The sequence below is a fragment of the Lemur catta genome, chromosome 7 (assembly GCF_020740605.2).
Source record: "Lemur catta isolate mLemCat1 chromosome 7, mLemCat1.pri, whole genome shotgun sequence".
NCBI classification, from domain to species: domain Eukaryota; kingdom Metazoa; phylum Chordata; class Mammalia; order Primates; family Lemuridae; genus Lemur; species Lemur catta.
In genome coordinates, this window is record NC_059134.1 from 98,161,631 (window position 1) to 98,187,682 (window position 26,052).

Here is a 26,052-nt window from a genome sequence, read left to right on the forward strand (position 1 = left end):
AAGCCCGACATCAGTGCCACAGCTTCAGAAGGTTGCGGGGCGGTGCTTTGTTAACTAGGGCTGAGAAATACAGCAATTGGAAAATGAGTTTTTAGTGCTGAAGTCAACGATATGCTTTAATAAGTGATTCTTATTTTAGTGAGAGCATATGCTGAACCTGCAGTATTGTCTGAAGCATCTTTGGGATTTTGCAGAGTAGTCCTGTGTAGAGCTGCCCTTTCACCTGAGGGAAAGAGAACTGAGCATTTTCCACCAGGCAAGGAAATACCCTGAATACAGTGTTGCTTTTGCCCTTTGCATGTTTGCCTGGAAAAAGCAGCTAAAAAAATCTGAGATATCTTTTTAAAGTCACCAATAAGATATAAGAATAAAAGTCAGATACAAGGGACTTTCAAGGGTGGGAACCTGAACAATTACTACCTACTTTGTGCTGGAACTAAGACACATAACCCTAAAGTAAAATTTAATCAGAAGTCAACTTATCCTGGAACAGGTTTTGCACATACCTAGGTTATTAAATGCTGAGAATTGACCTATATACCCATTCACTTCCACCTATCAATATGTTAACTGATATCTCCTTTTTCCAGGAAGAGGGAAATTTAAGAAGCAGCAGGATCTCAGGGAGGAGCAGCTTTCTGTCACTAGAGGTGACTCTCTGGTACTGACATTGAGGGGTGTAGTATGTGTGGAAGGAAAAACTATAGACTGTAAGTTCAAGATTGTCTTTCTTCCATGTCTTTGTGAAAATGTTCAACTATATTTGTGGATCTATAGTCCTATAAATAACGTCTGGCCCAATCTTTGCATCTTGGACAGCAGACAGACTCACTGTTTTATATTTATAAAATCTTTACTCCCAGTTATTGTTAAATGTTGGTTCTGTACATTCAGTGTGATGGTGTTGAAGATAATTCCATTTCCTGCATGGGAAAATGTGGCCCTGTAGATTTTTCCGAAAAGAGGAACCGCTCTGAAAAACAACATTATCTGTCTCGCCTCTCTTCCTTTCTCAGTCACAATGTGATAAGACATGGAAACTCCTGTTTCTTGTACAATCTTATGCTTTATTTTTTGCCCTCTCTTTATTCATAGTTTGGGACATAAATATTTTTCCTCATATTCAGGAAACATTTGAAATTTAATCACTAACCCATCAAGATGAAATAAATGACTTTTCTGTGGGGGTTCCTCCAACTGGGGAGAAGCTCTCTTGGTGGGGTCCGTTTAAAGTGCCTTATGTTACTGTCTGTAGCGGTCTGAGTCAAATCAAAACATGCAGTAAGTTGAATGGGGTACATTTAATATAATCAATTATTAACAAGAATGAGAGGGTAATTATACTATTTAGGAGAAGTCTGTGTGGTACCCTAGGGCTGAGAGACGTAACTCAATGAAGGACAAACTTGGAAGGGGTTCACATATCACTGGAGAAAGCACAGTTCAGCTGCCTGACAGAAGAGACATTGTTGGCTTAACCAGGCTGGAACTGGTCTGCAGTTGCTGGACAAATAATCTGCCAGGGTGTGGGCAGGGAGCAGGTGAGCATAGGTGCCATAGGTGCGCAGTGGGAGTGTGGGTGTGAGTTGGGGCAGAGGGCTCTCAGAGTGCCCAGGGCCTGCAGAAAGAACGACTGCTCCATGTGTGACCCTCCAGGCACACGAGGCTGTGTGTCAGGGTATATGAGGGTTGCCAAGTGAATTAGCAGACAGCCGGTCATGCAGGCCTCTGGCTTCCATGTCAAGAAGGTGGCCACACTGAGACTGTGAAGTTGCCATGGATCACATTCTGAGCCTGTGGCCCCAGGCAGTAATTGTAGGATGCCTTTGCTCCTGCAATGTCTCTCTTCCACCTGCTGCTAGAAAGCTTACCATCTTGTCCACTTTAATGGAGAAATGCTGGAAGGAATTCTGTTGTTTTTCACAGAAATGCTTTCAGAGTTGAGAAGCAATGAAGTGATTAACTGACACACTTCTTTAGTGGCCACTTGGCCCATGCAAATGAAAAGATTGATACCTGCACCAGATGTAGGTACAAAGTGCCCTGATACCTGCCCTTACCTATACTGCTGTATAGAACACCCCAATCAGACTCCAACTTTCTGGCTTAACCAGTACAGAGTTGGGAGGAAAGATTCTCAGTCCTAATAAATAACTTCAAGCACTTGAGGACATGACTTAAGCTCCTAAGACTTCTTTTACACTCTGTTTTAATAAAATGTAATTGTCCTAAAATTTTCTAACTAAACCAGTGTCAGTTCTTTCCCAAATTAAATGAAATAAAAGATAGAGGGTTTAAATTTGAAAAAAGAAAAAAGCTGAAATTGTAATTCTAGCAAACTTACTTTCTATTTCTGTGACCTATGTCTCAGTTTTCCTACATATAAAAGAATAATAGCTGCCTTTTAGGTCTCTTGGAGGACTGGCTGAGATAATGTTTAAAAAGCATCCTAAAACTAACCAAAGGGCAAGTAGGTCCTCCAAAGTTCTTTTTTTTTTTTTAATTTCAGCTCATCATGGGGGTACATAAGTTTAGGTTATATACATTTTCCATGTCCCACCCATCCCCCCGAGTCAGAGTCCCAAGCGCGTCCGTTCTCATTCTCCAGACAGTGCACCTGGCACTCATCATGTAGTCATACCTCCATCCCCTCCCCCCCCCACCTCCCCGGGTCTGCACCTTCAAGCATGACCATTCCCCAGAGGGTGTGCAACGCACTCATCATGTAGGCATACACCCATCCCCTCCCCCCACCCCCCCCATCCCAGTCTGATATCCAATTGGTATCCTTCCCTGATGTGCATTTAGGTGATGATCAGGGAAACCAATTTTCTGGTGAGTACATGTGATGCTTGTTTTTCCATTCTTTGGATACTTCACTTAATATAATGGGTTCCAGCTCTCTCCAGGAGAACCAAAGAGATGTCGTATCATTGTTATTTCTTATAGCTGAGTAGTACTCCATGGTATACATATACCACAGTTTACTAATCCATTCGTGGATCGATGGGCACTTGGGTTGTTTCCACATCCTTGTGATTGTAAATTGTGCTGCTATAAACATTCGGGTACAGGTGTCTTTGTTAAAAAATGACTTTTGTTCTTCTGGGTATATGCCCAATAATGGGATTGCTGGATCAAATGGTAGGTCTACTTGAATCTGTTGAAGGTATCTCCATATTGCTTTCCATAGGGGTTGCACTAGTTTGCATTCCCACCAGCAGTGTATGAGTGTTCCTGTCTCTCCGCATCCACGCCAACACGTGTTGTTTTGGGATTTTTTGATAAAGGCCATTCTCACCGGAGTTAAGTGGTATCTCATTGTGGTTTTGATTTGCATTTCCCTGATGATTAGGGATGTTGAGCATTTTTTGATACGTTTTTTGGCCATTCTTATGTCTTCTTTTGAAAAATTTCTATTCATGTCCTTTGCCCATTTTTTGATAGGATTGTTTGATTTTTTCTTGCTGATTTTCTTGAGTTCTAAATAGATTCTTGTTATCAGTCTTTTATCTGATGTGTAGTATGCGAAAATTTTTTCCCATTCTGTAGGCTGTCTGTTTATTTTCATGACTGTTTCTTTGGCTGTGCAGAAGCTTTTTAATTTAATCAGGTCCCAGTCATTTATTTTTGTTGTTGCTGCGATTGCCTTAGGGGTTTTCTTCATAAATTCTTTGCCTAGACCAATGTCTGTAAGAGTCTTTCCTACATTTTCTTCTAGAATTCTAATTGTTTCCCATTTAAGGTTTAAATCTGTTATCCACCGTGATTTGATTTTTGTGAGAGGTGAAATCTGTGGGTCCTGTTTCAGTCTTCTACATGTGGCTATCCAGTTTTCCCAGCACCATTTATTGAATAGGGACTCTTGTCCCCAGAGTATGTTTTTGTCTATTTTGTCAAAGATTAGATGGTTATATGAGGATGGTTTTATATTTGGGTTTTCTGTTCTGTTCCACTGGTCTGTGTCCCTGCCCTTGTGCCAATACCAAGCAGTTTTAAGAACCACAGCTTTGTAGTATAGTTTGAAGTCTGGCAAATCAATACCTCCCATTTTGTTTTTATTGCTTAAGATTGCTTTTGCTATACGGGGTCTTCTCTGATTCCATACAAAGTGTATAATTATTTTTTCTAAATCTGTGAAAAATGATGTTGGTATTTTAATAGGAATTGCATTGAATCTATAGATTACTTTGGGTAGTATAGACATTTTAACGATGTTAATTCTTCCAATCCATGAGCATGGTATGGATTTCCACTTATTTACGTGTTCTGCAATTTCCTTCCTTAGCGTTTCATAGTTCTCTTTATAGAGGTCCTTTACCTCTTTAGTTAAATATAATCCTAGATATTTTATTTTCTTTGTTGCTATTTTGAAAGGTATTGAGTCCTTAATTTGGTTCTCCGATTGAATGGTATTGGCATATATGAATGCCTCTGATTTGTGTGTATTGACTTTGTAACCTGAGACATTACTGAATTCGTTAATTAATTCCAGGAGTCTCTTGGTTGAGTCCTTGGGGTTTTCCAGATACAACATCATGTCATCAGTGAAGAGTGAGAGTTTGATCTCTTCTGTCCCTATTTGGACACCTTTGATTCTGCTCTCTTGTCTGATAGCTCTCGCAAGGACTTCCAATACTATGTTGAAAAGTAATGGGGACAGTGGGCAGCCTTGTCTGGTTCCAGTTCTGAGTGGGAATGCTTTCAGTTTTTCCCCATTCAGTATGATGTTGGCTGTGGGTTTGTCATATATGGCTTGTATTATTTTTAGGTAGGTCCCATTTATGCCTATGTTGTTAAGTGTTTTTATCATAAAAGGGTGTTGAATTTTGTCAAATGCTTTTTCTGCATCTATTGAGAGGATCATATGGTCTTTATTTTTGCTTCTATTTACGTGGTTAATTACATTTATAGATTTTCATATGTTAAACCACCCCTGCATCTCTGGGATGAAGCCTACTTGGTCATGATGAATTATTTTTTTAATCAGCACTTGGATACGATTTGCTAGGATTTTATTGAGAATTTTTGCATCTACGTTCATGAGAGAAATTGGTCTGTAGTTTTCTTTTTTTGTTGCATCCTTTCCTGGTTTTGGTATTAATGTTATATTGGCTTGGTAGAATGTGTTGGGGAGAATTCCATCCTTCTCAATATTGAAGAATAGTTTATGTAGGATGGGCACCAGTTCATCTTTGTATGTATGGTAAAATTCAGGTGTGAACCCATCTGGACCAGGGCTTTTCTTTTTGGGAAGGTTTTTTATTGCTGTTTCAATTTCAGTTGTTGATATTGGTCTATTCAGGAATTCTATTTCTTCCTGATTGAGCTTGGGAAGGCTGTGTGTTTCTTGGTTACTTCATTCCCACTCTGGAATTTACATGATATGTATTAAATCATCTTATTCTAAAATCATTTTGGAAAGTTTGAAGCAGAAAAATGTAAAATATAAGTTTTTAAAAGTAATATAGGAGGGATATAAACTTTATTTTAACATTACATCATACATATATATATATAGAGAGAGAGAGAGATTCGGATCACTATTCATAAGAGATAGTGGTGTGTAGTTTACTTTTCTTTTCTTTCTTTTTTTTTTTTTGGTAGTATCTATCTGGCTTTTGTATCAGGGTAATTCTGACCTCTTACAAAGAATTGGGAACTTTTCCCTCCTCCTCAATCTTTTAAAAAAGAGCTTGAGAAAGAGCAGTGTTAATTATTCTTTAAAAGTTTGTTGGAGATCACCAGTGAAGCTATTTTGTCTTTGGGTTTTCTTTGGATGATTCAGAAGGCTTTTGGGGATGATGCCACGAGTTCAGCACAAGTAAAAGTGTGGCGTAAATGCTTCAAAGACGGTCAAGAATCTGTTGAAAGTGATCCACATTCTGGAAGGCCTGCAACAGGGAGAACACCTGAGAATGTTGGATGTGTATGGGTTAGGTTAAGAGATGCTGGGAGAGCTGGGAGAGGTCCCAAGGTGCCTACTTTGAAGGGGACTGAGGCATCATTGTCCTATGTACAATGTTTCTTGTATCATCTTCAATAAATGTCTCTATTTTTCATACTACATGTCTGGATTCTTTCTGGAGAGACCTTGTATACTAGGACTTTTGAGCAATGCATACACCTAGAATATTTATCCATAGGTACAGCACAATTATTGCACTCAATATTTGGAGGGTGCCCAGACTATATGCTAGAAAGAGTCTGGATAGGAAGGTTCTTTGGTATGAAGGTAGAGTCTCCATCCCCTGCCCAGGGGAATTTTTCTCCATTCCCATAACTGTGTAGCAGGTACTCTTAGCCTGGCTGATGGCCTGGAAAGTTAGGGCTCAGACTGTGGAACAAGCCTGACAGATAACTTCTAACCTTAGAAACCCAGTACGCTTGTGCCCAGGGAAGAAGTTTTAGAAGCAGATGACCAGATTACGCATTGGATATTCTACTCTGTGTGAAATGTGAGACGGATACAAGCATAGCCCCAAACCTGATGAAAGTGCCTGTCCTATTTTCACAATAACAGGCCTGGGGATAAAATCAAACATCAGGTTTTACCACAGGAAACCAACTCAACCATTAGATAAACATTTTACATTTGGGTGTGCATACAGTTGGATCAGAATGACACTTCCTTATTCACTAAATTCATGAAAATCGTAAGAATGTTGCCATTCCCTAGGTGGGCAAGGGTGGTGTCTCTCTGTCTCGGACACACGTTGCCCTTTCACCCTGCTGCAGTCCCCACACCTATGGGGTGCGCAGTTGATCAGGACAGGCTGACTCCAGGGGAAAGAGAAAGACCAATTTCACCGGAGTTTCGGGTTGACTTTTCCTCTCCAGGAGAAAGTTACGTGGTGCTCATGTTGCAGCGTGACCTCTGCCAATCTCCGACCACTTCTACTGTGGCTACATCCTTGTGGATGTAAGCAGTCTAAAGCATACCAGTGATTAATCTTGAAATGAGTCCTAATTCTGCCCTGTCCTTTCATGATATTCTATCTTCCTCACTCAGACAGATATCAGTGCTAGAAGAAAGGGGAGAATCACTCTCTGAAACAAGGTTAGGATTCATGCATCTTCACCCAAGCCCTTTTAGGTTCTTAAAGCTAAAAGTTGCCACTTTTACAGAATCACCACAAAATTTCTTCCATCGATGTTTATTAAGGAGCCTTAAGTGAACAGTAGCATCAGTTGTTACTGGTGATCACAAAATTCTTGGGATCTCCGTTTAGAAGGGCATCAGAAATCAGCATGCACCACACCTGATACAGATGTTCCACCTGGTAACACCTATGTGACCGCAGGAAAATGTTTTGATAGAGGCTAGAACCCAGGGTAGTTTCAAAGAGCTGAGATACATGATCTCCGGTAGAAGGTAGGGTTAATTCTGTCTGGACCTTTCTCCATCACATGTTTCCTAGGATTGCCTTTGCCACATTGCATCTACCTCTTTACGTTTGGCAAGGCTGTAGAAGTGAAAATGCTTTTCCACAGCAATAAAAAAGAAACTAATAGCATGGTGGGGTGGGGTGGGGGTCAGCAGTCAACACCTGCCATAGAGTTTCCTGAGGCAGTCCAGCCCCAAGGGTCTACTCTGAAGTGAGGACTGTGCTAAGGAGGAACATGCCAGGTCAAAGGAAGAAGAGTAATGGTGCACGTGGTCTATCAGTACGAGGAGATGCTCAAACCAAGGAGATTTGGATAATCATATTTTCATTATTATATTATACTATGATTATGTTCTATCATGTATTATTATAAATAAAATTATTTATTATTATTATTCTGAAAATGATAATTAGGCCCAAACAATGTTTAATTTACATTGGAAATTTTCTCATTTTTCTTTCTTTTTTGGAGGGGTATTTTCTTCAAGTAATCTAGTTATAGCAGTCTTTTTCTCTAAACCACTAGATCATTATTTTTATTAGAATAAATGTAGGTATTCGTAATGCTACTTATATCCATCATCTCACACCTCATTTGCATAAAGTACATAAAAGGAAGCATTTCTTCCCATGAAAAAGTTGTGTTATTTTGTAAAGAATAGCAGGCTGATAGATTTCCCCAATAGATAGGCTTGAGTTTAAATTATAATCAAACTACTTATTAGTGGTATGACCTATAGTAGTAGATCTGATCTTTGCAAAATTTGAATTTCCCTGTCTACAAAACAGAGATAACTATCAGAGGGCGTGCTGTGGTGGAGAGTTGTTTTTCCCCATTAAGTTTGTTTCTTTCCGAAGAATGAATTTAACCTTTAGCTGTCCTGTAGTGGGGCCATGTAGGGTTTCCACCTTATGGTCACTTAGTTCATAATATGGTCCCTAAGTGAATAATTATTTCTATAAAGACAGGGTTGTACACATTAGTCTGAATGCAATAATTCTCCACAGAAACAGAACTGATAGGATGCTCCCATAGTAGTCTTTTACATACTGTCTTAGCCTGAACATCTCAGAGAAGGAATGGCCCAGCTCAGGAAGCTGCTAAATTACTACAAATATGGTTGGGTCTTAGTAAAAGAAGGAGATGAATTTAGATATGAACACACTACAGCACTTACCATTGTAGAAAGAAATCTAGGGAGGAAATGCTACCCAAAGCTGGGGCATTTTAAGAGTTAAGACAGACAGTGTCTTGAAGAAGTCATAGCAGAAGAACCAGGAACTCATTAGGCCCTTGAGCCAAGCACTAAACAAGTGTTTTCGTTTAGGAGTTCACGAAGGGTGGTTCTCCAGCTGAAACAAATGACGCAATCAAGTGATGTCATCCAGGTGAGCAGGTTTCATGAGCCTCAGATAGTCCCTGGTTAGACAAATGGAAGCATCTGTTGTGGCACAGAATTGAAAATGCCTGTTGAAAAGAGGCAGGAAAGGCTTCTTTATAAGGCAGAAGCCACAGATCATATAGCATGATAGCAATAGGGGTTTATATTAACAAACCTTAAAACACATGGAGTAAAAGAATTAGGAACTACTACATTAACCTTAAAATTACCCAGGGCTTAAAATTTCATTCAGTTCCTCTGCTCAACAACAACAACAAAAAAAACTCAAAAATCTACTATTTCAAAAAGAACTAGAGCAAATTTCCTGTAGCTAATGACTTAGGTCCTAAGATGGTACAAGCAGGACCATATCAGAAGCTAAGACTTGGTCAGGGAGAAGGATGTTACTATGGACTAAATTGTGCCCCACTCCCACCCCAAATTCATATGTTGAAGCCCTAACCCCAATGTGACTATTTGGCAATAGAGCCTATAAAAAGGTAATTAAGTTTAAAGACATCATCAAGGTGGTATCTTGATCTGATAGGATTAGCGCCCTTAGTGTCTGTTTAAGAAGAGACGGCAGAGAGCTAGCTCTTGCTCTCTATTGTGTTTAAGCCATCATCCCTCCATAGGTCTATTTTACCATCTCCATCAACCTCAGTCATGCCACCCTTTACTTCCTGTGTACCTTGTGCAAGGCACTTAACTTCTCCAGGGTTCATTATCTTATTTGGTAAAATGATGGTAACAGCGGGACCTAATTCAAACATAAGTAAGGATTAAACGGGATACTGGATTTAAAGTGCTTAAAACAATTCTTTGCACATATTAAGCACTCAATTATATCAGTCATTATTCCTTAGGGAACCCATTCGACCTCTAGAACACTAACTCTTCAGAAATAGCCCTTCATTTATTTTTACTTCTTATGTAGTAATTTTGATTTTGAAGACGTTTTCTAATTTAAACACAAAATTAATAAAACAAGGTATAAACTCACTGTAACCTCTGATTAAGGCTGTGTTTTACTTTTAATTGATTTGTTGTTCTATCTTTTAAACTCTATAAAAGAGCATGTTCCTCAATGACCAAAGCTGACAATGAGATCTGTTTTGAGGGACATTCAAAGATAAAAAATATCTAAGATTAGTGTGCTTTATTTCTTTGATTGTGAAATAATACCTAAATGGGGAACAACATGACTTCCTCAAGAGATATAAATAATCTTTTATATTCATCTGGTGTTCAGAATCATATCAGAACCCCAAAGTAGAGCCTTCCAGAGCACCTCATCTTCACTAAGGGACACAGAAAAATATATATGTATACAAAAGTCTAGCATCTGTCTGTTGCAGGATTGGAAAATAGAGATGGAGAATCAAGTTAGTTTCCAGTTATCAACACCAGAGAGAATCAATGATGGGCTTAGCAAAGAACCGTAACAAGTGAGCAAAGCCTTGCAGCAGAGATACTGCCTCCATCTAGTCTTAATATTTGCATAATAGCTGCTCAGACTAGCAGGAGGATGATTCAAGGGAACCAAAGTTGTGATAACATCCCCACCCCTGGACTGGGGGAGAGGTGAGCAGTTACCTGATATAACCTACACTACTGAAAGCTACAAATACATGATTGACCCATCTGGGTCTGTTAGTCTGAGGAAGACACAGAGCCACACTTTTTGAGGATATTCAGCCAGCAAAGAGTACGCCAGGAAAGAGTATGTTCTTAGTGTTATGCGTGGCAAGAGGTGATTCTTAAATTTCTGTTAAAGAAAGTTGACTCTCAAGAGAATAAGGGCAACTGGAAAATTGTTTGAAGAACAGGATTTTCTTCAGCCCAGTCATCTATCCATCCTCCAGCTTCTGCTTTCTGGAGGAACAGTCCTCAGGCCTGTTGATGATGTCTTCATAAAAAAAAGAAGAAAGAAAAACCTCTTTATTGAGGTATAATTGACATACAACAAACTGAAGTTTTTGGAAAGCTATAATTTGAAAAGTTTTGACTTATGTATACAGTCATGAGCCACCATCACAATCAAGATAATAAACATTGCTATCACCCCCCAAAATGTCCTGCCCCTCCCTACCTTCCATCCCTATTTCCTGGAAACCAATGATCTACCTTCTGTTGCTATAGATTAGTTTACTATTTTTGAATTTTATATAAATGAAATCAAACAGCATTTCCTATTTTAAAGTATATTTTATTTGATATGAATACAGCCATTTCAGCTCTCTCATAGTTATAGTACGGTAAATCATTTTTGCAGATATAAATAATAAATAAGTTTTAAAAAATGCATAGTTACCCCTACTGATGACAGGTGGAGACATTGTAAAGGACAAAGGTTGCAGGTGTGATTTCCTATGGTCAAGTTAGCTGCTTCCAGGAAATTCTCCAGGGAGACACAATTAACACCATGGCTTATCTTTTCTGATTATCTGGAGGGCAAAGTTGTTCCTCATTATCACCACAAGGTGTCAGTAGAGTCAACTGTGTAGAAACTGAAAAAGGCCATTAATTCTAATACCTTTCTCTGTAGGGAAAACAAGTTCACTACACGGTCCGAGACTCCCTGTTTAGAGAACTCTACAGACTTTCTTGAAGAAATAGATTTGATGAGAACAATCAGGTTCAAAGTCCCAGGGGTGTATTCGGGTTAAAGTTTATTTCAGTCTTGGAGGATCAAGTTGAAACAGGGAAGTTTTACTAAAAGGAGAAGGGAAGAAAATAGAGAATAAAACTCAGGTTAACTGAGCATCTTCTGGGTGTCAAATTTAATGGTAACTGCTTTACCAATGTTGTTTCAGTGCATCGTCATATCTCGAGGTTGACGCCACTCTCATTTGACTCAGGCTGGAGGGGCGTTGCTACTTGAGAGAAAACGTATGGACGGCCGACTGAGAGTTAGGTTGAGCGTAGGATAAAGAGTGGCTTTGGGTGCTGCCTAAAGAGCTGTCCACCTTCTGTGATAAACAAACCAAAGCTGAAAAGAAGCCCAGGAAGGACCCTGGATACCAGAAAGTTTACTGGTGGCGGGGTGGTGGTGATGAAGATATGGTGGCCAGGGACAAGGAACAAAGCTGGAGAGGGAGCACAGTAGATAAATACATCAATTGTGTCTTCTGGGTCATATTCCTCCCTGTGGCAGGAAGGTGGCGCCATGTGATTGACACGAGAGATAGAGTTCTCACAGGAAAGTCTCTCTCTCTCTCACACACACATTTATTGTCTATATTCTTTTAGGCAGAATAAGGTATTCTTTATTTTGTGCTCAAATAGTGTTTGGTGCCCTGTATGACAATTTCATTGTCATCTTTGTTTCCCCTATTTGACTATAAATTCCTTGAAGCCAAGGAGCATATCTTATTCACCATGATAACCCTGGCATCAAGCACAGTGTCCAGTGCCCAACAAGTATCAATAAAAGTGGCAGGTCCACAATAGGTGAATAACAAAGAGAAACTCTGTGGGAGGGAGGAGAGCAGAGGACAGGGAGTAGACATAATGAAGAGAGAGTTTGCAGAAAAAGCTAAAACTGAAGGAACTAACATCCCAGTCACAGACTGGGAAAAAACAGCAGGGAAATTGAGCCTCAAAGATCTGATACAATGAGTATGACCCCTGCCATGGTGGGTCAGGGCAGGGAAAACATGACAAGATCTTTCAAAGAAATGGAGTTCACACGAAATTGAGAAAGCCTTTCTACACCTGTGTGTGCCTCTGTGTGTGTGCGTGCTGAGGCTTAACATTTATACTTGAACAATCGTTCTTTCTTACTGTGACATAAGAAAAAAATTATGAACTAGTTGTCTCTTATGAACAGAGAAGTGTTCCTGGTTAGCTTTTGTTTGCTTATTTGTTTTGTTTGAATATTTGGTGGTGAGAAAAAGGCTGTTCAAATTTAGGTTTATATCTATCATTGTTGACTTACTCTGTGTTTAAAGGAAAAATAGCAAAGTAAGTTTTCAAATAAAATATGCACTCAAATAAAGATTTTTATTTTGAAGCCAGCTACTTTTATACACCCTGAACTTCATCATAGGGAGCTTGTCTCCATGTACTAATGAGTAAAGTACATGTGTTAAAACACTAGTGCCTATTATAAAGGAGTCTGAACACCCCCAAAACTCAGTTAACTCATGTTGACAATTAAAGGGTACAAGAAAAAATGTCTCCTTTGCATCACCATGACCCACTGAGTCATCATCATTCTGCCTAGTTTTCAGAGGACCATCTATGACTATTTGAACAGTCCAGGAAAAGGTAATTTATAGCTCTGTGCTTTTGTTGAAGTCAATATCAGGCAAATCAAGAGTCCCTCATTCAACATATATATTCAATTAGAAGAAAACAATTTTTAAAAATGTTGATTGCCTAACAAGCTCACATTTAGGAAACTGAAACTTTGCTTTTTAAATAATTATTAGGTTTTCTATATTATCCTAAAGACCAACTTTCTGATGAATATTCCACCCTCGCCCCTTTTTCCTAAGGATTCTATAGCTCTTGATATCCAGGGCCAAACTTCTTTGAGGGCGTGCTGGATACATCCTTGTAACTTTGAGGCAGGAAACGCACAACCTAGGAGAAACAAAATATATCTTCAGATTTCACTCAGGTTCAACTTTTTATATATATTAAATATATACAAATATATCTTGATGCCATTTCCTCCAACTTTATACATAGGATTCTTAGCTATTCCAAGATGATTATACCACATCAGAGAATTCTTCATATAATTGCTGTTCATTAGCCTAGTATTCATTCTGCTTTCTATGATAAAATTTTGGACAAATCAAAGCTTTTTAATTCAGTTAAATGAAGACATGAATCCATGGTTGTGGTAGTGAAGTGTCCCGTGTAATTTGATTCAAAAATAATTTTTTATATCTTTTAGGGGAAAAAAGAACTTTAAAATCACAAGAAGGGAAAAGCAGAGCATAAGACATTTACTGAATCCAGTCACATGTTCAAATGGCCTTTACCAAGTAGAGACTGTTAAGGAGACTAGAGGCTGTGGCTGAATTTATCCCCGCTTAGAAGGGAGGCACGCCAGGTTCTCGTGTCCTAAGCACAGGCACGAGCTCATAGCATAATGCCAGACAAGTCATTTAACTTCCCAGAGCATTGGTTCTTTCACTGGAAAAATGGGAGAATTGAAAAAGTTGATTTCTCAGGCTTAACTCTCTTCACATCCAGTGAATCCTCAGCTAGTCAGCTACTTAAATTGCCATTCCTTATCTGACTGTCTTCCATCACCATCGAAACGACCTCCCACGTATATCTCACAACCAACTGATTGTTCCTTCTGCTACTCTTGGTGACATAGCTCAACACAGCCCAGAGACAGAGCAGGCAGGATTCAGTGAGGCTGGCCAGCACACTCACCCCGTCGATGTCAGAGTGAGCCTGTTTCCACCAAAGCACAGCGGTGAGCACAGCTAGGCAGAACTCCAGCACGGTGCAAATCAGCATCAGAGACAAAGTTCCCTGAAAGTCAGGAAATAAGAGACTGGTGTTGCTTGAGTCAACCGAAAACTTCATGCCTGTTTGGGAGGTGACTGTGGAGATAAAGACCATCTCGACCATCAGAGAACAAAGTAAGGACATTGTCAGGAAGAGAATAGTATCCTCCCATGCCTCACGGTTGGCTCAATTCAATGCCTTCACTCCTTTATTCTCCTGGGAGGAGGAGAGGCAATGTGTGGGAACTAAATCAACCAACTCACTTTATACCCTTGCTTCTGACCTCTTTGAGACACATAATTCTGATGACATTGTTCACGCAGTAAGAAGGGAGAGAGGTGTAATGACTCCCAGGATGGAGAATCAACAGCTCCCATTCCAGTCACACTTTTCCTGCTGAGTATCTATGTGAGCCTGGACAAGTCTCCTTCCTTCTCTAGCTCTTTTTTCCTCATTTATCAAACATACATGATCATATTTCCTTCTCGGAAATTTGTAAGGATCCATAGGTTTTGACTGTGTAAGCCCTTTGTAAAATTCAGTATTGCCACCCCTTTCTATATATCTGAACCCTTTTGGATTTTTTTTTTTTTTGGCCTGTTTTGGTGGCTGTAAGAGTTAGAAAAAAGCCATCAAGGTAGCAAACTGCCACAGTTGCTAATAACTCAAACCAATTAAAGAAAAATTACACCGAGAGGTAGATTCTACCATTTCTCTCTTGAGGCATCCTTCATGCAGAACTGGCCATCTGATAAAAAAAGGGAGGTAATTTGATTGCATACATCTCAAGTTCACAGTATTTACACACAGTTCAAAAGGAGATATAACTTGTCTCCATTACCTAAAATTGTCCCAGCAAGCAAGCTCAACATAATATCCCTTATTTTTAATGTAAAATCGTCCCATCATAAATTTATACTTTATCCACTACAAAGACTCCTCCCAAACTTCTCTCCAGAATTTTTCCCAAGGTGGAATTGGCTGAGCCAGCTGGTAATTTATGCCAATTACTATCAGCCTCATTTGCATGTACTTTTTCTCATTGTAATATCATTAACTTGGGGAGAAGCAAAGCCAGCTTTATAAGGAATGGTTGTAAGCATGAATTTGACCAGACCTTTCTATCTGTCCATCTTCCATCTGAGTCTTTGGCTTGTCTCACTTTTATGATTGCAGGACAATAAACATTCCTCAACCTCCTTATTCTTATGTTGCCTGCTTTTTCTCTCAATGTATTGCTGACGATATACATGCCCCTTAATCTTACAACTTAAGACATCTTATTTCTGTTAGCCAAACTTCATTGCTTTCCTTGTTCTGAAGAGATAGATTTCCTTACAATCACTATCAGTTAACATTCTCCATCTCCCTATATTTTTGTCTCCTAATTTAATATATCACACTTCTTTAAGTTATAACAAAAAGCAACAACGGTGTTGCCTTCTCACCTGACCAGTACTACCGGTTACTATGGTCACTGCAATGGGGTGACGTTGCCTTCTAACCCCCTATTTTCTACTCTCCATTTCTTAGTGCTGGGTCCGATGTCCTCTCAGACCAGGTTAACTCCCCACTGCACACACATGCCAGGTTTCCTTACTGGCATTTCCTGATCACCTGGGCTATGTTTGCCTTTCTTAATTCACCAATCCATGTACCAAGATTCTGTTTGACAAATTCATATCTTATGCCTCTAAAATTGAATTAGTTTGATAATTAAGAAACTCTAACAACAATAAGTTTTAGTTTTTGTATTATCAACCTTATTTGATATTTACTCTTTAATTTCACTCTATTAATATGTAATCCCATAGCCTAGCCCATTAATCTCGTCTATGTAGTCCCCTTTCATTTCTACAACCATGGCCTTCCCCCAAATGCCCAAACCAGAAAGAACAGAGAAATTTTCAAAAGAAGGAATAACAAGACATCAAAGCTTTCAGAACGCTCATTAGAACATCCCATCTAAAAATACTTACAAACAGACTGGTTTGGGCCATAATGCAGTCCTTCATATAATAGGAATCAGGATAATAGAAATAACCGTAAGCTTTAGTGGGCCTGTTATTCTTGTCCAACTCACACTCCAGTGAAGCAGGAGTCACAGCAGCCAGGGTGACAGAGAGGAGAATGAAACCCACTAGAGCAGACAGAGTGCTCAGAATGCTTCCAGCCAGGCTGCCATGAACCTAAAAGAGAAATAGTGAGTAAGGATCACTCCTAATGAGCAACAAATGTCTCTTATACCTCTCTGCCATTACACTACAAATTATTCCCTTATCTGTTTCCTTCAGGTGGCCTGGGATTGATCATTCATTTATGTCTGTCTCCCCAATGGCTAGCAAAAGTCTCTGAACCTAGAAGGCAAATCTTGGCTGAGCAAATTAATACTTAGAAACTTTCCCCCTTTGGCAGGACTTCTGTGGTGTGGCAGAGAATGATGCTCTCCTAAATTCTTTACCCTGGACTGAGAGCAGGATCTCCATGAGGCTTTGCCTGCAAAATCACCAAGGGAGTCTGGCCCAAAGCAAGGGTGACAGCATACCAGATATAGTTTCTCTGTCCCACAACTCATTCAGAAACCCCGCGTGGAAGCTGCAGTCACACAGAAAAGGCAGGCGGAGCAGTTCGCTCTTCTTTGCACGCTACCTCTCTCAGAAGCACAGCCTTTTGGACATGGTTCTCAGTCTCGGGCAGGCCCAGGAGCCTGGACAGGCATATGATCGGTGGCATCGAGGGCCACACGTGGATGGCTGCAGGCAGAGGTCTAGATGCAGGGCCAAGGATGGCGTGACGTGTGGCAGGCAGTGTGAGGTAGAAGAAAAAGGTCCAGACTGATGTCAGGAAACTGAGATCCACAATGCTGGGTTTGCCTCTGCTCTGTTTCCTTGGATACTCAGTTCCTCAGTTTTACTTTACACTCAGGGTCTGCTTTCCACATTAATGAAGTGAGTGAAATAAATACACTGATAGAGAAATGGCTTCCTTTCTGTGCCAACTCACAGGAAACAGAATTGAGTTAAGACCACTCTGAAAGCTATAGTGACAGGCTGCTGGGCTCCAGGGCCCATCCCACAGCCACACGTTGGAGTGTCATTCAGTCCTATATAGGGCCCTCTTCTTTTAGGAACTCAGCAGTTGATGCTTTGGGGCGCCAATTTCCCAAAATAATGACTAAAGTGCATGTTCCTGGGCCTCCTGACAGCCAGTATCAGTCATGATGCCTGGAGTCTGTATTTCTTAGAATAAGCTAGGTTTGTCCTCAGATGGTACTTTTCTTCAGTCTCAAAAAGGGCTATTATAATATGTGACAAGAGGAGAATTCACTATAAATATTCCATTGCAGATGTCTTTATTATAGAATGTCTTTTTTTCCTTTGGATAGATGCCTAGTAGTGGGATTGCTGGATCAAATTGTATTTCTATTTTTAGCTCTTTGAGGTATCTCCCAATTACTTTCCACAAGGGTTGTACTAATTTGTAGTCTCACCAGCAGTGTAAGAGTGCTCTGATCTCTAATACTCTTGGGGTGCCTGTCAGGTGGGGGAGTAGAGGGGCAAAATCCACAGCTAATGAAAGTGGATGGGGAAAGGACATGCTTGTAGCCCTGGCTTGGGCGAGGCAAATGCCTTACATGTAACCAAGATGTTTGCACCCCCATAATATCTTGAATTAAAAATAAATAAATAAAAATTTAAAAAAACGAGTAGAATTCACTAAAGGCTGGATGTCTCTCTTGAGCTTGAGTCTATCCTGAGACCACATCCTGTCTCCCTGAGCTTCTGGCACACTCACTGTGGGATTGTTCTTCTCTAGGGTAAAAGCCTCATGTATTTCCCCCAAACACTTGGAAACATTACTGTTATACCATGTTATCCAATATGGTTGTAACTAGTCAGATGGGCTATTTATATTTAAAGCAAAATTATGTGAAATTTAAAATCCACTTGTACTAGCCACATTTCAGGTTATCAATAGTCACAGTGGCTACATATTGGGCAGTTCGGATATAGTGCATTTCCATCATCACAGAAAGGTCTATGGAACAGCACAGATCTAGTGGTTTGGAGTCTAGTGAGAGTTCCAAATAACAATCTCTAAATTCTGGGGAAAGAAAGAGAGATATTGGCATTGTCCTGAGCACAGTGTCTGACTTCCTTGCTGGCTTTGGGAGATTTTTCTAGCCAGAGCTTCCAAACTGAGTTTCTGTGTTATTGCATTACATGACATTCTCTCACGCGTCCTCCAACATCAACCCCTTGAGGGATGTAGGATTCAGTGAAGACTCAGTGAAACTTTACAGACTAGAAAACTACTTCTCCCTATAATCCAGATTTCCACTCCCTGCCACTTCCAATTCTAGTTTTTCCTAGAATAAGGGGTAGGGGCAGATAAAGTTGTTGTTGTTATTTCTTTTCCTAACCAGTACAAATGACTAATAATAACTTTTAGCTCTCAAGAATTTATAGTCATACAAAATAAAAGTATTAGCTTACTAGTGAGACAGATGAAAGAATGAGATAAATGAGATTTTCCTTCATATGAACAGCATTTTGACTGGGTTCTTCAAGGGTTTTAATTCATGGGCTTAATGGTAAACCCCCCAAAATATATTTCCTTATAACAACACCACTGAAGACCTAAATGTGAAAACCAGTTATCACCAAAATGCCATCATAAGTAAGCAGAGTTTTTCTGTAATAGATTCCTGGGCACTGGGCTAGGGAATAATACAGTACTCTGAGTGTAGACTTTGATTTGAGGTATAATAATTGGAGAACTGTGCTCTGAACAGGGATGTGGAGGATCCAAGCCAGCTTCTAACTCTAACACATAACTGCTCCAGAACTTAGTTTCCAACTTTTCAAGGTGGAGAGACTGGCCATGAAGGGCTCTAAGTTTCATTTGGTCCATCAGGTTGTTGGTGACAGTTCTCATACTCACCAAAGTCCTAGTTGACCTTTTCTCCGTGATGATTGACAGAGAGCCAGAAATGACAAACTACTCAGAAAAGAGAGAAAATGGTCAGGTCAGTTTCTACAGTTTTCATGTGCAGAGTAATTATACTGTTATGGAAAACTCCCACGGGAAAAGCTCTGGGAAACCAATGACCAAAAATGTGAGGCCCATTTAAATATATAAATTTGTCCTTCTTGCCTGTATAGCATTCAGAGAGCATGAGAAAAAAAAAAGCAGATATGAGCAGGAATCTATCCTAACAAACAAAACGAGGACTTTAAAACCAGGGAAGAAGTTGTTTGTTTTTAATTATATGAGAAAATTTTGGAGTAAGATCTTCTCTAGAGAAAGACATAAAAGAAATGAAATAGAAAAAAAAGGAACAGGGGATAGTCATGTGGATTTTGCCCTTCATTCTAGGCATGTGATGTTTCACATTTATTGATTTATGGATGTTGAACCATCCTTGCCTCCCTGGGATAAATGTCACTTGATCATGGTGAATGATCTTTTTAATGTTCTGTTGAATTCAGTTTGCTAGTATTTTTGTTGAATATTTTAGCATCTATGCTCAACAGTGATATTGACCAGTAGATGGTTTTTTGTTTGTTTGTTTGTTTGTTTTTTTCCTTGTAATGTCTTTGCCTGGCTTTGATATCAGGGTAGTGATGGCCTCATAAAATGGGTTTAGAAGTACTCCCTCCTCTTCCATTCTTAGAAGAGGTTAAAAAGGATTGGTATTAGTTCTTTAAAAGAAAATCATGGGGGAAGCTAACAGATATGAGAAGACAGAGACATAAGTTTTAATTTGATGGCTCCCCATGCTAAGGTAAAACAATAAATGAAAGCAGAAGGAAGGACCAGACTGGATGACAGAAAGCCTTTAAGGCTGTGTTTAAAAAAATCAAAGGGCCGGGCGCAGTGGCTCACGCCTGTAATCCTAGCTCTGGGAGGCCGAGGCGGGTGGATTGCTCAAGGTCAGGAGTTCGAGACCAGCCTGAGCAAGAGTGAGACCCCGTCTCTACTAAAGATAGAAAGAAATTATCTGGCCAACTAAAAATATATATACAAAAAATTAGCCGGGCATGGTGGCTCATGCCTGTAGTCCCAGCTACTCGGGAGGCTGAGGCAGTAGGATCGCTTAAGCCCAGGAGTCTGAGGTTGCTGTGAGCCAGGCTGATGCCACGGCACTCACTCTAGCCCGGGCAACAGAGCGAGACTCTGTCTCAAAAAAAAAAAAAAAAAAAAAAAAAAATCAAAGAAAGTATTTACTCTCTAAAGCATTTGTGATCTAATAGATTAAGAGAGGCTAAGTAATAGAAAATTCTTTGACAATGAAAAAAAAAAAACAATACAAAACAGATGAAAAGCCATGGTTCCTGTGACCCCAGCATTAAGTAATTTGTCTATATAAATAAATGCTGAGTCTTAAAATAATTGATTACATGCCTCTCCAAATGTGGGCTGTGCTTAGTGACTTGCTTCTAAAGAGTAGAGAATACAAATAGGGAAAGAAGTTAGTAACTTCACAGTGGAGAAACCTGAAAAACACCACCTCAGCCACATGATCAAGGTTAATTTCATCTGTGACATCATGCTGATAGCACATACCCTTGACATGACTTGACGAAAACGAAACTTTACCTCTGTCATCTTCACCTAAAAATTCATCACCCTAGTCTAAACATGAAAAAAATATCAGACAAATCCAAATTTAAGAACATTCTACAAAAATCCTGGTTAGTGCTACTTAAAATTTTCAAAGTCATTGAGGGAAAGGAAAGTCTGAGGAAGTGTAGAGTAGCCCCAGGAGATATAGCCACTAAATGTAATGCAGTATCCTTGAATGGATCTTGGGACAGAAAAAGGATAATTGGGGAAAACTGGTGAAATTCAAATAAAGTGTTGACTTTAGTTAATAAAACAAGAAAAATGGACCAGGTTGACAAAAAGGTGGACTTCTAGATGCATTACAGAAATAAATGTAGAAAAGGCAAGTAATAGCTACTGAATTGCAGGAAGTTGTCTATATCCTACCACCCTGAACATGCCTGATCTCGTCTGAGTTGTGGGAAGTTGATGGGGTAAAAATTATGACAGTGAAGCTTAATTATGAGAAAGACTCACCCATATCAATCTAGAAGAAAGCTATTCTCTGAGAAAAGGACTGCTAAGTCCTCTTGACACACCAGACATTGAGCTGTTTCAGAGGAACTTCCAGGACATCACTGAAGCATAAACAACTGCTCAGCCTGCCCTGGGAACCATTAAATGCAGCAAAAATCATTTTCAAACTGCTTCTTCCTCCATGATTCCCACAAACATCTGTTTGGCTCCTCTGTGAGTGGGTGATGTCCTCCACTGATGCTCATTTTACTGTAGAGAAACGTCCTTCCCAACTTTATCCTACTTCCTGGATTTTTGCCTGAACCTGTAGAGAAGCCAGTGGCCTCATCGTAGCTCAAGAAGATAAGGTGAAAATTAAATGATCTTCAAAAGAAATGTTTATTTGAGCCAGAAAAGAAAGACATCGAAAATCAGGCAACTCTTTCCATGCTACTTCACTCAATCCTTCCCTGAACTATACACATATAGGAGAAGAAATTCCACCATTGACTCCTTGCTCCTGGCAGACAGAAACATAGCAAGGTGGCAGTTGAAGAGTCTAAGCTGTTGGCATGTTCCTCCCTTCTCCACCCCATCCTGCCCTCCTCAGGAGCTCTACTCACACACAAGGATCCTGTGAATGGGTAACTTGACTTCAACAGGGTAGAAAACACATCGGTAAAATGTCGAGAGAAGGAAGCACATGCTAAAATGATTCCCAAGTTCAGCACTATCACGCCACAAAAGATCTGGATAGTCTGTTAGAAGAGGAAGGGAGACGGAGGATTAAAACCAGCATTTGTAAAGACAGGTCCTTTCCACCCCTCTCAGGATGCTAAAGCATTATCACTTTTTGCAAGATTCCAGTGGGGATACAGACCGTGTACAAGCTCTGGAGTGAGAAATGTGAGGGGGTACTGCTCTGCCACAGAAAGCTACTGTCCCAAGCTATGGGGCAAGTGCTCAGCAAGCCTTAAAGTCTTTCTGTCTCTCAGGCCCTGGTCTGCCTGGGACCCTTGCTCCAGCTCATGGCAAGTGCTGGAATCTGTTTTCCCAGCTCTCTGAATCCATGACTAGGAACTCTCTTTCTACTTCTTATGGGAACAGGGGCCATAAGAAAGCCGTGTGAGCACTCTCTTGAACACGGGCAGTGTGGAAGTTGCTCCCCACATCCCCCAGGCCCCACTGGACACGACACAGAGTCTGTCTCTGTGTCTCTTCAGCTGAGGATCCTGAAGCTCTATCATTAAGAGGTGAAGTTTTCCTCCCTGACATCCACCTCAGACAGTCACAGCTCTATTAACATTTACCAAGCAGTTTTCTAGACCTTACATCACTTAAGCCTCACAGGAACCCATATGACTATATATATGAGGCAGGGAAATGAGACCCATCCACTTATGGAACCTAGTCACACAGAGCGCTCCACCTCAGATGGTGTGATTGCAGAGACAATTCTAGACACCAAAACCCTATCTTTCCCTCCCAGTCCAAGATATAGCCCTTCTTCTCCTCTTCCCTTCATTCAGTAGAGTTTCTTTAATAAATCCTGGATTGGAGGAGAGAGATAAAAGAGACAAACAAAAGGTAAATATCATTTCATAAAGAGAGGAGAAAAGAGGGGGAGGAATTGTGTTTTCCCATAATTTGCAGCGAAGGAAAAATTCCTTTCAAAAAATCAAGATGGGCCGGGTGTGGTGGCTCACGCCTGTAATCCTAGCACTCTGGGAGGCCAAGGCCGGAGGATCCCTCGAGGTCAGGAGTTAGAGACCAGCCTGAGCAAAAGTGAGACCCCGTGTCTACCAAAAATAGAAAGAGATTAGCTGGACAGCTAAAAATATATATAGAAAAAAAATTTAGCCAGGCATGGTGGCACATGCCTGTAGTCCCAGCTACTCAGGAGGCTGAGGCAGGAGGATCGCTTGAGCCCAGGAGTTTGAGGTTGCTGTGAGCTAGGCTGACACCATGGCACTCTAGCCTGGGCAACAGAGTGAGACTCTGTCTCAAAAAAAAAAAAAAAGAAAAGAAAAGAAAAGAAAAATAAATCAAGATGGATTATTAAGCATGCAATTAGTGATCACATAGAAAAATGTGTATAAAATGTCGTCATTTACCACCATTATTTTTGTAAAGGAAAATATAGAGAAGTACCGTGTTGCAAAATTACAAAAACAACAAATATATAAAAAAACTTAATTGTTCATATTCAGAATAAGGAAAAAAAATATTTTTAGAACCAACTCTTAGGTAAAGTTCTGGGAAAATTTAAACAGCTCTCCAAGTGGCTTCCACAGACCTGCAGATCAGCCTGGAGTCCCTTTGACAAAATTTAAGGGTCTCCACACTCACAATGGATGTCTAGTCCCAAGTCACGCATAGTCTTTTCCCTCTTCCCCCCACTCCTCTTCAACATGTTCTGAATTGGATTTACCCCAATAACGCTGACTTCATCCTTTAGATATTTCTTCAGGCTATCTTGCCTCTGGTTGGTGGGGTGGGGTTTCTCTGTTTGGGAGAGGTTGCTGCCATTTGTTGAGAGCACTACAACGGTCTCATTGGTCATGGGTTGCGATATCATGATGGTGCTGCCAGTGATGGGAAAAAAAAAAATTAGCTCTTAAAAAGTACAGAGCTTCCAGGCTCTGGCTCTGTAAGTCAGTTTTTGCCTATTAGTCCAGACTTGGCCTGTCCTTTAGGGAAAGAAACTGGTAGTATCGTATGGAAACCACTGTTTTTCACTGGTAGCAGTTAAAACCACAAAACCTTGGTTTCCTGACAATTTCTCCAATATGTTTGACATAGTCCATTAAGTATAGATAACAAACACATGCCAGGACAGCTGCAGCATGAATCTTGAGAGGTCCCTATGTTCAGAGGCAAATGGTCACACAAAATTGGCAATATGCAGCAATATCCTTTTCCCCCCTGTCCTGCCTACAACAACTGCATTGCCATATATTTGTTGAATTTCATCCTCAAACTACCCCACCCATCATGAGATATGATCAGGGTTCTCATCTTCACTCTTTTCCTATCCAGGTTCTGTACTTCTCAATCTTACTATGCTCATTTATTTTTTGTCTAGTAATACTTTTTATGAACATTAATCCTAAATAGTTTTATCGTATTTTACTAGACATTATCCTGCAGTGCTTTGAATCCTTACAACAACCCCTCATGTTAGTTAGCAAAAGCACGTAATCTATAAGAAAATTCAGAATCAAAAAGTTTAAGTTATGAGTACAAATAGTACACTTTGCATATATGCATGGCATAGAGTTAGAGCTGAAGAAGCATTTGCAGTTATCATTATTGCTTGGCCCTGTTCACACAACTGGGAAGCTGCAGAACCAGTCTTGGGCCCCAGCTATCCCTGAGTCTGAGCTCTTTGCATAATTCTGTAAATCATTCTACCTCTTCCTACTTTCCCACCTAGTGATGGCAGCCTGTGTCTGAGTTTATTCAGTCATGTGAAGCAGCTACCTGCAGTGGTATGAACATAAGTCTTGGAGTCCTAACATCAAGGCTGGCCGCTCCACTTGCATAAGGACCAAGTAGATCGTGGTGTTAGTGGCTGAATTCAGCTCGGATCTCTTTTCACTACTTTATTGTTGGCTCACAGACTGTCCAGTTTTCAAATTGCCAGAGGACATTTGAAGAGACAAGAGCTCTGCTCCCATTAATTACATGATCTTAGGTAAGTGACTCACCAAGATCATGCAGTGAGAAAACAGCAGAGAGTTAAAACCAGATACTCCAGAGAAACAAGCGAAAGTGTTTATAAAAACATTTTCCCATTCTATTTCCAAAATGCTCTAGCATCTCTAAACTGCTCTCAAGGAGCTTCACGTTAAATTGCCTCTCTAATGGGGTCAAAGCAAGGGAGTGGTGAGCTGAGAAGAGTCTTCCAGCACTGCCTACCTGTGCCTGTGGTTCCAGCTGAGTCCTCAGAAGCCCTCAGGAGGTTTTAAACCCTGGGTCCTCGGGCACTCCTATCAATAGTTCCTCCTTGTCTTCATCTTTTGAAAGTCACCAGCCCTTCCTTAGTCTAGCGTTTACAACCACACAGGATGTGATACTTACAGATTGTAGACTTGTGAAATGTGCCTGCACTTCCTTTTTTGTAAACTCCTGGCCACTTCAGAAAAAACACAAGAAGAACCAACTAACAATGGAGAGCTTTACGTGTGAATTGCCACTCCGTGACTGATTTCCTGTTATTAGGCCACCCTATTCTTCTCGGAGCCTCATTTTTCTAATCCGTTGAATACGGGAACAGTACCAACACTGGCGAATTGTTATAAAGATGAGAGAAAATGTCTATAAAAAGCCTATACTGCTTTCAAGGAGCTTTCAATAATATATGTAACTAATATTCATAGTAGTAGTGATATTGATAAATAATAGTCCATACTACATAATCAACCATAATAATAGTAATAATTGACTATACTGCTTTCAAAGAATATTCAGTGATATATAGCTAATACTAGCAATATAGAACATAGAAAAAAAACTTCTTTTGTTATTCATTTATTTATTTATTTCATTTTCTAATTCCCCAAGCTTTTGGTAGGCTGAAAGCAGCCTTGCAACACTTGTTGAGCCATTGCTGCCTGCTGTAGAATTACTTTCCTCTTCCTGCTACTCTCTTTCTCTTACGGTAGACCCTCGCCCTCCAGAAGGGTTGGGCACCCATAGGGAAGTGGTGAAACAGGAGGGGCCCCCCCATGGGGAAG

The 26,052-nt window shown here is 40.2% G+C and overlaps 1 protein-coding gene across 1 annotated transcript; it reads right to left on the minus strand.

Moving 5' to 3' along the window:
• Window positions 1–12,754: 12,754 nt before the first annotated feature.
• On the minus strand, window positions 12,755–25,350 carry LOC123642760 (membrane-spanning 4-domains subfamily A member 6A-like). The gene is made up of 7 exons (XM_045558165.1): window positions 25,235–25,350; window positions 23,745–23,898; window positions 21,937–22,071; window positions 19,193–19,249; window positions 16,228–16,437; window positions 14,171–14,272; window positions 12,755–13,360 (listed from the first exon to the last, which is right to left on the minus strand). Exons 2-7 carry the CDS (start codon window positions 23,889–23,891, stop codon window positions 13,277–13,279), a joined length of 735 nt encoding a protein of 244 aa, XP_045414121.1. The 5' UTR covers window positions 23,892–23,898; window positions 25,235–25,350; the 3' UTR covers window positions 12,755–13,276.
• Window positions 25,351–26,052: the final 702 nt, after the last annotated feature.